The 13,546-nt window shown below is 33.0% G+C and overlaps 1 protein-coding gene across 1 annotated transcript; it reads left to right on the forward strand.

Moving 5' to 3' along the window:
- Positions 1-10,261: 10,261 nt before the first annotated feature.
- On the forward strand, positions 10,262-12,227 carry LOC129920930 (uncharacterized). Its single transcript, XM_056002475.1, has 3 exons — positions 10,262-10,581; positions 10,636-11,170; positions 11,223-12,227. Exons 1-3 carry the CDS (start codon positions 10,358-10,360, stop codon positions 12,225-12,227), a joined length of 1,764 nt encoding a protein of 587 aa, XP_055858450.1. The 5' UTR covers positions 10,262-10,357.
- The last annotated feature ends 1,319 nt before the right edge of the window (positions 12,228-13,546 follow it).

The following is a 13,546-nucleotide window of genomic DNA, read 5'->3' on the forward strand; positions in this document are numbered from 1 at the left end:
AATTTTAAATTTAAAAATAATACAAACAAATTTTATGTACAGAGAACATCAACAAATGCGGTAAAATCTGATAGTTATGGGGCTTATAAGAATAAAAAAAATTGGATGAAGTTGGTTGGGGAAACTACAAATTTTCACCTGTACCTAAAAATTTTTAAGCCAAATTTGTTAAAAATCGAAATAGTCAAAACCTTTATTTACAGGCTGTTCAAGTTCCAATTTTTTTAAATTTTGGGTTAAGAAAACAATGGAAAATGGACTTGGGCAAGTAACATAAAAAAGTTGTTTTAATTATTTATATTTTAATTATAAGTTATCTTATCAAATTTTGTTTAAAAAAATAAAAGTAATTCTCAAGTTGAAGGACATTATTTGAAATATCAGGATACGAAACCGATTTTACAACTTTTTTAACATCTTCTGAATTAGCGAGAGTAATAAAGCTGGGTAAGAAAATTTATAGTTGGCAGTAAGACAAAAACTTTCATTAAACTCTTATATACAGTGGTCAAGGAAAGGAATACACATTTTGGGTTTGTAATAAATAAATGCTTCATATTTTATTCTTCTCCCTGGGTAGCATTTGGTCTTCTGACTTCTTTCACACACGTTCTAGGAACATTTGGCTGTACCTCACATCCTTGGGATAACCACTTTTATCTTTAAAAATTACAAATGACTCTAACGAAGTACGTACTTTGAAAACGAGCCTTTTATTTTTTTGGAAAATTACATTGCAGACATCTGGACTGTAAAAGCTTGAGAAAGGAAAGGTTGCCTCAGTCTTGTTTGGTATTTCGTGTTTTTGAACGTTTCACTTGTGGATTCACCTATGTCCCTTCTGAAATTTCTTGTGGGGATGAAGTAAAATAAAAAAAAAAGGTTCCAGAGATTTTGCAAAAAAAAAAAACAAACAAAATGTTTTTTTCAACAAATAAAAAAAAAAACAACAATTAACACATACATATTAAACAATAAAAAAGACAAAAAACTAATCATAAAAAGTAAGTATCGACATCCTTATTCTTCGGTAATTTGCTGTTATTTAATGATAAAGCTTCTTCTGGAACTTCACGTTTTTTGTATTGAACCAATGAAGGTGATAAACCGTAAGATGGGGATCAGAAAATATTAATAAATTGATTAACACGTCTCAATTTGTAACTATTCTGTTCATTTTCCTAATGGAACTATCACGAATTTTCGAAACTCCTTATGTCTAGCTTCTGAAGCTTCTTCAGAAAGCTTTTTGATAGGCATCAAAGTATTTCTTATAATATCAGCCCCATGAACTAGGATCTTATGAATTGTTGGCGGCATAAAATACCTCCATAACCAAATCATGAGGCTAAGAAAACTTTTATAGTCATGAATTTACTACGTTCATAAAAATATTTCCACAGCACTTTACATTTATACCTAGTAAAACAGAGTTAGAAAGCTCAAATAAGTAAGAAAAACAAAAAAAAACTCCCACTCATAAGTTGTGAAATATTTATTAAATAAATAATTATGAGCAAATAGCTTTTCCATGTTTTCCAGCACTCAGCTTCACGATGAATCAGGTTCTGCTTCATCAAGCTTTCTTATATTTATGCCAAATTCTTATAATATCAATCACATTCGTGGTTTGAAATCATAGAAAAACTGTTGCAAAAGCAACTATTCTAGAGTTTTAAGTTTAAAGAAGACGTTTGTACGCAAAAATATGTAAATAACATAATCAGGCTACACTGAGGGAAAAAACGCAACGTAAAATGTAAAATGTTCAACGTTGATTTAACGTTGAAAAAATTAACATGAAACTTCTTCAAAATAAAATTGAAACAACGTAATTTTTTTTTATTTTTATCGGACTTCAGCTTTTGTTGCATTTTACCACTCTAATTTCAACAGTGAGATAGCACGTTGGTAAAGCATTCGCCTAGTAACTCAAGAGTTCGATCCCCAGCGGCTGCCTATTTTTTCTTTTTTTAATAAATTGATGCTTTTTTTTAAAGTTGAAACAACTTTGATTGATGTTCTACTTTGATTTTAAAATTTTCGTCTTCAACGCAAAATCATTCCGAAAAATAGTTGAATCAACGTTGTTTTCGTTGATTTTAAGTTCTTTTTTCCCTCAGTGTACAAAGATGTACTTGCCCCTTTTAGTTAGAACCGAAACCAATTATTTTAAATACTCCAATTTTGTAAGAACTCATGCAGCCATTAGGAAAACTAATGTAACTCCCTGGGCTTGCATCACCCTTTTTCTAACTTAAACCTACAAACGGAAGACTACTTAAAAAGTGAAATACTTTCGCTTCCATCTTAAAGTTATCCCGATCAAGTCTACTTCCCGTCTAATTGATGGGTAGGTATTAACACAAAACATAAGCATGTACTTAATCACAGTTGCGTTGTCGATGACGTGGGGTTTTTAAAAAGTTTGTCTTCCCAAAGCAGTAACTTATTTAGAAGGGGGAACCCATCTCTTTGTCTGAATACCGACTTCATCTTCTTAAAATTTCATGCACTCAAGGTTTTCCTTTTTTTTTCGTCTGTTCAGGTAAAAGCGAAAAGGTACTCTTGGAAAAAACATCCTTTTTGCACACAACAATCACCGAAGCCATTGACATAAATCAGAAGGTCGCAATTGTCGTCGTTGCTGGAGAAGCCAACATAAGCAAAAAGGCCCGCCGAATGAGGGAGGAATTTTTGATGCGCTATTTATAGCGTCTACTTTATTCCATACACACAATACATTCTGCGGTATGTGGTGCTCTTAAATTCTTTTTTTTTTTTTACAATACCATCTCTGTACTATGCTGTGAAGAAAAAGCTCGTTGTGATGGGGGGATGTTTTCTGGTTTTTGAAATTTCCATTGGTAAGGTAAACGCCTTTTTCGAGTCATCCCAAATTAGTTCCGCCCTTCCGGTTATTTTCCTATTTATACGGTTAATGTACGAGTATCTCTGAGCGATGCATTTGCAAACAGAAAATGTATACTTTCTTCTTCTATAGGCATATTGTAGCCCATAAAATATTTCACAGGACCAACGAGGGGTTGTATGTCGCTTGTCATGGAATTCCAAAAACAACCTGCTGAAGAAAAACTTGCACATTGGTAAAATATATTTCTAACAATAAGTAGGTAAGGCGAATGTGGCTTTAGTTAAAGTCAATGCAGCCCCAACTTCTACTCTCGTCGAAATATTTCGTTTTTCTGCACGTTTAGCTATCTGTCAAAGTTAAATAGATGTGTGGTGTGTATAACCCCTCCTGATCAGGTTTGTTCTATCGACGACGACGACGATTGTCATCTTCTTCTGCTCTCGCATATGTTAGATGCAAGTGCACACAGTGTTATTGGTGGTACTTCAGGATTTTTATTGCGAAGGGGCTGGTGCGTGGTTGGTAATGGAAATCAATGTCTGTGGCAGTTTAGATACAAGAAGTATAGATTCAGGCATCTTTTTAAAGGGTTACCATGTGCATTTAAATGGGATAAGTGGGAAAATTTCTATCATGTTGTAAGGCGAGAGCTTGAATTTATAGATATCGGGTAGATTCTTGGCATTATCAACTTTCAAGAATTGTTTTTATCGGATTTTTTTCTGAGGCATTAATTGCTTTTTTATTTATAAGTGTCAAACGAAGAATATCAACTTATTATTAACTTATTACTTACATATGGTGGCCAGCATCGTAAGGTGGCGTTGGCGTAAAAATGTAGTTAGTGATGTAAATGTAGTTAGTCGTTTTCTACCCGTCATTGCCGACCTTTCAAGACACTGAAATTGAGTGCAATGGATCTCTTATCGAAATTAATCAACACATCTCAAAACTTCAACTTAAACTCAAATTGGGAATATCAAGCTTGAACGCAAGAATCCGTTTTATGGAGTATAATTTAGCTTTCAAGGCTTGTAAAACTTTCCCATTGACAGCAGAAATAAACTTTCAACCCAAAATGAACTGCAAGAATGTTGTCCTCCCGAAAGTGATAACCAAAACGAAAATTGGAACACAGAACTGGACGAATCCAATTTTTCCGAGTTGAATATAGAAACAGACTCGGAAGAAAAGAGGTCATCAATCATTCAAGACCTAAGGGAATGGAGTGGCCAATTTTTTATAAAGCAGAACACTTTAAACGCTCTTCTTGCATTGTTAAACAGGAATGTGCCAGAGTTTGCCCTGCCAAAGGATTCCAGAACAGTGATGTCTACACCAAGGAATAAATGCGACATTAATGAAGATGGATTTGGTGGATCCTATCGGCACTATGGTCTTGAAAATGCGCTCACAAATTGTATAGCAAACGTGCAACAAGACACAACGATACAAATACACATTAACGTCGACGGTTTACCTCTTTTCAAGAGTTCTAGGTTTGAGTTCTGGCCAATTCTAGTGAATATTCACAAACAATAAGATATTGTCGGATCTACTATGGAAAGGGTAAGATTTGTACACAACTTCTTTCTAAGAACAATGTTAACTTAAATTAACATAATTTTAGGTAAACCCAAGGGTGTTTATTTGTTTTATGAAACCATTTGTCGATGAATTTTTGTCCATCAATGAAAAAATGGCCTACATATAAATGGAAAAAAAAGTTGTAGGTACTTCAGATTCGACAGAGTTTGTAGAACGTTTAACCGAACTTGGCTATAGACGTTCATTAGGCCCAATGTATACCAACGACGAATTGTTCTGGTGATAGAAGCTTTTCTTGTCTTAAAAGGGTAACAAATTATCTGAAACAGCCTTGAGCAATGAAAAATTAAACTTTTGGCTCTTTTGTGCATCGAGTCAGAATTAATGAACAAGATTACTTCCGACGACATCATCGATGATTTTGACAACAAAAAATCGCGCAAAAAGACATTTCCATATTTTGAGATTTTTACGAGTAAAGACACTGATCTGCACCTGGACATTTGACGGCTTCCAAATACTTTTATTACAGTACGACAAAATTGTTGGCAACTCTACAATGTAACCATTGAGTAGCAAAATCGACTAGCAATGGCAAACAGGATTTACACCAATGAACCACAAACGCAGAGAAATTTAAAGCAGAACAGAGCAGTGAGGCTTTAGAGCTACACTATTTGGCTTTGTGTTGGTGTTTGGATAAATTCCAAAAACCCCCAAACCTAATTATTTACATCGTCGTCGTCTGCGTAGTCGTATAGTCATTTTTCCTATATCTGTGCTGCTTCATGTTCTGTTGTCAATTTTATGCACATCGAATTCCAAAACCAACCCCCGCATGTCAATCGTCCACCAATACCACCCCCCAACATTGTCATTCACCACCGCCCAACATTACCCGCTCAAGGCTCACCCCATATGTGTGCATGTTAAACATTATTCGATTTTCGAATTCCAGATTTTATCTTTTCAATAACAAACAAACATGTTTTTTAAATCTCAACATTGATGTATAATTTGTTGGGATACGAATCTGCACAAAAAAAAAGAAAAAAAACCAAGATAAAACAACCCAGAAAGCCTGGTGGAGGTGGTATATAGTTTTAAATGGAGCAGCATCACATACATATACCGATGATAACGGTTTTATTGTGTCACTATATAGCTGATCAGCCGAACGAGCTTGTAAATTGTAGGAAGCAGGGGCTAGAAGTCAATCAGTCGGAAGCTGAATGACAGTTCCAGAGTCAATTTACCAAAAGAATTGTTATTGTTTTTAATTTCAGTGCAAATTGGATTTTTATGGTCCTGTGAGCGACTGTTAAATTTGAATTTTTTTTTTTTTTGTCTCATTTTTATTTTAATGTCGTTTTTATATATTTTTTTATTACTTACGTGTGGAATACTGGTTCGTATTATACCAACCTACTTTTGCTTGCCAATGATGTTGCGTGAATGTGATCGACTTTTGATGTGGAAAGTGTAAATTGTTTCGCCGACTGTAAAAAAAAACAACAACAAAAATGTCATTAACATAAGTTGGTTGTTTTAATTCGTTTAAATATTAAGGAAATTGTTAAATAAAAATTAAACATGCACAAGTAATTGAAAATTAGCAGAACAATTTGTTATCCATGAAAATCTTGTAATGTGTGTCGTTGGGTGGCCTTGGGAGTAACAAATTAATTGTTAAATGAAGTAATTAAGTATAGAAGGTTTAATTATTCCTTCTTTGTATTTATTATCAGTTGCACTTTGCACATAAGCTTAGGACCTCTTTCATGTCAAAGTTTAACTGGCTTTCATTCATTAACAGAATGTGTTTTTTTTTCTAATAAGAGAAAAAAACAAACCATATCAATTATTCCAAAAAACATTCTTTTTCAGAAGCATTAGGAAATGCCGAAACAATAGTTAAAAAAGATAAGATTTTTGCAGTACTTGAAAAGTTTGAAATGTACGGGATGACATTTAAAATTAGAATGAAGAACGGTTTGAAAAGTTTCTCACCACGTATAAAAGCAAAATTCTACTGATTTGTTTATGACGAAACTTATAAGATATAATTCCTCGAACGGGAACTATACAACAATAATTATTTCTATTCTTGTACATTGCAAATTAATATCTGGCCAAATAGTCACTTAAATAAAAGTGCCAACGTTGCAACGGTTCTTAAACCTGAAGAAATGGTTGGAACCTTATCGATGGAAGCTATGCTTCCAATTGGTTTGATGGAGGAACAGTAGGGTGTCCCTTATTTTTTCAACTTGTTTTTTTTTGAACGCATACCCCCTAAATTTGTTCTCTTTGATGTTATGAACGTTACAAAAAAAAATGGCATCATTTGAAGTTCATTTGATGGACGCGACTTTCAATCAAAGCTTACAGTTTCAATGCATATGGAAATTTCGTTTTTTATTTATTTTTTGCATAGATAGATCACATTTTTTGATTTTTTTTGTTTTTTTTTTTTTTAATTTGAACGCATACCCCCTAAATCTGTTCTCTGTAATTTTATGAATGACCGTTAAAAAAAAAATGGCGTCATTCGAAGTTTAGTTAATGGACGCGACTTTCTACCAAAGCTTACAACTCCAATTCTTATATGGAAAAAAATGTTGTTTTTTTCATTGAAAGATCGCATTTTGTATTTTTTTAATTTGGGGCAATTCCATGGTAACTCACGTTACATTCACAAAAATTTCCTATACATAAATAATTTTTTTTTTTGTTAATTTTAATATAAATTGATACGAAATTACTATCCATGAATGGAGCATAACTATTACTTTCATAATTAACAAAAAAGAATTTCTTTATTTTTACCATTTGCATTGGAGAAATAAAAGTATGATGGTAACTAACGTTACAAAAATCGGACAAGACTTTTAAGAGTCCGACAGTATGAAGTTTTTCTGCGAAATTAAGAACCTTTATTTGTTTTTAATGAAGATTCCACACATAAAAAATTACAAGCTTTTAATATTAATGACAAAACCAAACATTTGTTCAATATTTCGAGGAAAAATTTTAAAATATTTAGGTAACTCACGCTACATTATTTTGGTAACTCATGTTACCTGCGATTTGTGGTTCCAAAAGTAAAGAAAAGATGCATTAAAAAGAAAATATCCCTAGTAATTAATTTAATTTACCATTTTAAAAATATTTATTCAAAGAATAAACAGAATTTATTGAACCGAATACATTAATTTTTTCATATAATTTTTTTTTTTTTTTTGATTTTGTGCATGAGTTACCTTAAACAACAAACGAAAATGAGAGGGTAAGCGTTAAAAAAAAAACAAAAACTCCATATAAAAATCAAAAAATGTGATCTATCTATGCAAAAAATAAATAAAAAACGAAATTTCCATATGCATTGAAACTGTAAGCTTTGATTGAAAGTCGCGTCCATCATATGAACTTCAAATGACGCCATTTTTTTGTAACGTTCATAACATCAAAGAGAACAAATTTAGGGGGTATGCGTTCAAAAAAAAACAAGTTGAAAAAATAAGGGACACCCTAAGGAACAGTTCCTTCTTCTATCTTCGAGATTTTACTACAACAGCCTACTAGTACTGCTGAAAATGATTCAAATGAACCTTTATAAGGTGTTGCCTTTGTTTTTAAATTTTACATCCTTTTTTATTTTAAACAATTTTTTAGAAAATTGTCATTCGGTTCATCACGTCTTGATTAGTGGCTGTACGCACGCCTTTTATTCGAGTGCGTCTGAGTCAATATTTTTGTACTCTTTATTCCGACACTTTTCCACTCCCGCCAATACTCCTACAGGAAGAATACATTTCACCATTATGTTTTTATTTGTTTGGATCTACTGGTTATATCTAATTAAAATTGCCGCCAAAATTACAGCAAATCTTTTGATTAGGTTTTTGCCCCAACATGTGATTTCAGACACTAAGACTGGATTGGCAAACAATATTCTTGATGTTTTTCCAGGTTTGGTGGTACCCGATCCTTGCTTGGCAGTGTCAACCTATGTTATGTTTTGGATATTCTCAATTTTATTCATTTTTGATGTTGTTGCCCTCTAAAAAAGTAGCTGGAGTTTCAGTCTCATACTGTGCTGTTTTTTAAGTAGATCATGGAGTAATAAAGAACTTTGTTAACAATCTGAGAGCAGTTTGTAAGACACAAGAATGTCATATCCTTCACTTTGTAGCCAGCGCATAAGATTTTATATTTCATATTTTTATTTGGTCAGTTCTGAAAAATTGAACTTATCACAAAATAAAAATATTTTCAGGCTGTAGTGTAGAGCAGGTGGATCTTGTTTCTCATCGATCAACTATTTAAGAAATACTTCGATTATTAACTTTAAATGATGTACCTTGTCGGATTTAAACTTTTCGATAAAAACTTGCTATATAATCACAGCATGTCAAGGCTTAAAAGCCGGGTAAGGATTTGCACAAGGTATTTTATATAACAAACTCAAAGTTTGTGGATATTTCCAATATCTGCGTTAAATGATCTTATCATTACCTTGGAATTTTTAACTATTTTGCTAAGATTAAATATTATTTATGTGTCAGCTTCCTCATGTTGCCAAAAGTATTTATGTATATTCAATAGTTTAGTGACTGAACGATCGGAACAGGTGTATGAAAAGCATTGCTTCTCAAAGGTTAAAAACATGTCTTGTGTCTCTATTTATGAACTTATCTTGCTGATCTTCCATTAATTCAGACAATGACTTGACAAATTTAAGTTTTAACTATTTGGTCTGCAATTTTTTAAGGAAAACATTAAATGTGATTTAAGATGATCCACATCTTTGACTGATGGATTAAAATATTCGTCAAAAATTAAATGTATTTCAGATGCAGAAGTACTACAAGGATTTTCCTAAAACAAGTTCAGCTATTTTGTCGAATGTTTGAGGTATCGATAGTACGCGATGATGAAGAAAATAACAGCCTTCTACTAAGTCAAGTCTTTTTCAAGGGCTGTAGCTAACAGTCTTCCGAAAATATCACGCTCCTTTTTTTGAAAGCACTTTCTTACCTGTTAACGTCCTTTTTTAAGTGTTTTTTTTTTCATGCAAAACTTTGAATGTTTATTCTTCTATCCGGCATTTCAAATCTCTCAGGATTTTGATTATAAAAATATACCTGAAACTATGTTCAATCTTTCTTTTTAAAATATCAACAGTTTCGTTGAACTTCAAAAAGAAATTCATAGTTTCAGTTGATACTACACTTCTTGCTACCACATTAAATGATGTTGTCTTTGATTGTGAAAATGATTTTATTTAAGTGTTTCTAAGAGTAGACTTAGCTTGTTCGAGAGTTGTTGGTTGAGCTTCGAATCCACAATGGATTGTAGCCGCCTGAAAACGCTGGTCACCCTTAGAAAGGACAGTGTCGAATGCATAGTAATAGTATTCTCCATTTTTTTTAACGCCTTCATGGGGGGGTTTCCGTTATCCGTAAATTTGACACTCTGCAAACTCTACATGATTTAGAAGTTTCTGAGAATAAGAGTTATTTATCTTTTAAAATAAAAAACTGCAAACTATAAGTCAAGAACAGGATTCTTTACAATCCAATTAATTAAATTAGGTACCTTACCATTCTCTTCCGATTGCTTCCTTGTACAAATGCAGCCTTACAGTAGACTATTTAATTAATGACCCAATGCGCCCTAGATGCACTTGAAATAGATATAAACTTATAAGAACCTTAATAAATTAAACGATACAGTTGATTGGTAGTCCCCAGTTAGACATTGCATTTCACATTGTAATATTAGATATCAAATGTGGATTGTTAAATGTCCTTCAGTTAGCTTGAAATGGCTAAATCGAACTGTCTGCTTGTTTTCTGGCTTACATTAGCCCTTCTAACTCACAACACTAGCTCAACTCTCCGTTCAAAAAAAAATAAAACCTTTCCGGAAATGGCACTTTATTTAATCCAAGAACATTTAAGCAACTTAACGTCGACAATTGTAATAGCTGAGCATAGTTCTATTCCAGAATATGAAAATACGAATGCCCAGCTGTTGGATTACATTCTTCAGAATTTACAGGGAAGTATATCGGTTCAACTTTACGTTCGCGGTGTATGCCATCAACCTTTGGAGTACTATGTATTCATTGTAGACTCTACAGAAGCCTTCCGGTAAGTCATTGTACCAACTTTTTACAGTAAAAGTTCTTATATTTGTATCAATAGGACACTCTTTCGTTACTTTGTGGACACTCCATTCGAAAGGCATTATCGTTTTCTAATATTTCTAACAAAATTTTCGCCAGGCGGATATTTTTATCATTTAGCAGAAATTTTTAAACTTTGCTATCAATTTGATATCATTGATGTGAGTGTCGTTTCGGATCGTGGAGATTTAGGCTTCGAAATTTATATCTATCATTTATTTGCGGCGCACCTGTGTCGCAGATATTTCCCGGAACCATTGATAACATTCGATCTTGACCCGGAAAATTTGCAATTTGAAATTTTTCCAAATAAACTTAAAAACTTGTTTGGTTGTCCATTTAAAGTATCGGCTCGTATTTATCCTCCATATTTTACATTTATTGGAAACAAAACTAATCCTGAGCCGGAAGGAGATTGGGACAATATTTCCGGTATTGAAGGAAGTTTGTTGAAATTTCTCGCTGAGACAATTAACTTTTCGATTGATTTGAAACCTTTTCCAAAAGAGAGAAGCTTTTTTAAGAATAACAAATCATCTGGTTGCTTTAAACAGGTAATTTTATTACTCAGGAAAATACAAAATAAATATAATGTCCTCTTTGCAGATAAAAGATCGTGATGTAGACATTATTGTTGGAGGTTTTGTTGATTCAGTAGAAGGTCGGTTCGGTTTTTCTCCAACTGGTCAGTACCACAATTCGGCATTCAGGTATATTGTCCGAGGAAAAAACTATTTAAGCTCCTTGGATCGCCTCGCGAAGCCATTTAGCAAGCAAACTTGGATTCTAGTGGCAGGTTTTCTGGTCGTTACAATTGTTTTTACATCTGTCCTGAAACTGGTTCGACTGAAAATTTATCAGATCATTTTCGGTGAAGAGAATCAAAATCCAGTGACTAATATCTTGGCAATTTGCCTTGGCTACTCGGTTAGCAGAATACCTCGCCGTAATTTTGCCAGATTCATTCTCCTACAAATGCTTATTCTCACCCTTGTGCTACGCAACGCTTATCAAGGCTCGCTTTATGATGCTTTTCGCATGGATAAATTTGCACAAATCCCATCGGGACTCAACGATCTCAATAAATGGAACTACACAATTTTACTTCCTGCAGAGTCCTCAGAGTCATTGATGTTTCCAAATGAACGTACAATAAAAACCAAAACTTATGGCTACGAGCCAAGACTTCAAATGTTGGAAAGATTAGAAGGAAAATATGTTACGGTAGCTTTTCAGGATAGCTTCATTTACTATGTGGAGAGAAACTTGAAACACAAAATTGAACTTTTGTCTATCAAAGAAGTCATTTACAATTATCAATTTGTTATGTATCTGCCGAAACATTCGATTTTTTTGCCAACTTTTAATAAAAAGTTGAGAGATCTAGCTGCTGCAGGAATATTGACACAATTGAGATTGAAATTTACCCGGAATGATCAGTTTCTTTCAGCTTTTTCAAGACAACAGCAACAAAAGAAGAAACCATTGAATAATAAGCGTCTTTATGCTGTGTATAATATTTGTGGAGTATTACTAGGAATTTCAATAGTTGTATTTTGTTTGGAAATTCTTTCGGTTCGATTTGTAAGATTAAAAAGAATGTTTGGTTGAATTCTTTAAATGTAGGTGTTAATTAGCTGGCAAATTCATTGTTACAGAACACAATTTTTATTTTTGTTATTATTTGTGAAAAAAATTGTATTTAATTACATATAAGAAATTTAATGAAGTATTAAAAAAACAATAAAAGTGAATAAAAAAAAAATCAACGGTTTCAACTACAAAAACGTACCTTGTCTTTTATTTGTTTTTGTCGATCTTTGCCATTTCCTGGTGCCTGCGTTTTTTACCGGCACGGGCTAATCGTTTTCTCATCTCTTCCAGAAACTTTTCGGCCAATCGTTCCTGTGGGAGGGCGAGCTAAGAAACTCTTCATCTTCCTGCAAGGAAGGCAGTACAGAGCGCTTACCTGATACCTGACCACTTGTGGGCAGCAGTTCATCGTTTGGTGACATCGTTGCCGTATTATGACAATATTACCTTCCTAACTATTCGGAGCTTGTTCATGAAGGTCTTTAAGGTCTTTTTTTTCATACAAGGGCAATAAATACCTTGTCTGACCTTTTGACCATTTAAAAGAATTTGCGAATTTTACATTAATAACAAAAAGTAAAATAAATAATTGTTCTTTCACTAGCTTACCTGTTGTGTCTAGGGAACCGGCATGCACCTCTTTCAGCAACTGCATCACTTCAAATCATTTAAACTATGTACTTATTTGAAATCACTTGTAATAAGAATTGTTCTTTAAATAATTAAACACCATTAAATTTTTTATTTTCATATTTTAAAATTAAGTAAAAAGAAGTTTCTTCCATTATTGGCCCATTTAATCATTGGTTATATGTACCTTAACATTTTCTTTTCAGAATAATGTTCCAATAAAATTAGTAATTTTTGATAAGGACATACATACCTGTGTGGTTAAAAGGAAGTTCGACTTGAAGGCAGTCGTTTTTATGTTGCAAGTTTCCATAGTTTTAATCTTTTCCTTAGAACTTTTGATGCCTAGATTCTGTGAAGGTTGCATGTATTTTGTTTTTCAAACCATGAAATATTTTTTTAAGGTTTAGGTAGGATCCTTTCTTCTAAGCACTTCAATTTAAGCTTTGTAAAAGAGACAGATTTCGTTGTCATTACTTTGGCTACCCGAAATTTAATTTCATGAACAAACGGATTCTTTGTGTTCCAACTTTTTTAAATTTCAATAACCTAGGTCTTGGTTTAATCTTTTTGTTAGGAGAAAATCAATATTTTCATATTCATTATTAAACAATTGTTCAGCCATTAACAAACAGTGTGGCTCTCAATATGTATTTGTTCAAACCCATTAATCCAATCCAACCTTGTCTTTTTGATTATAAATATGA

Source organism: Episyrphus balteatus, chromosome 1 (assembly GCF_945859705.1).
Source record: "Episyrphus balteatus chromosome 1, idEpiBalt1.1, whole genome shotgun sequence".
Lineage (NCBI taxonomy): Eukaryota > Metazoa > Arthropoda > Insecta > Diptera > Syrphidae > Episyrphus > Episyrphus balteatus.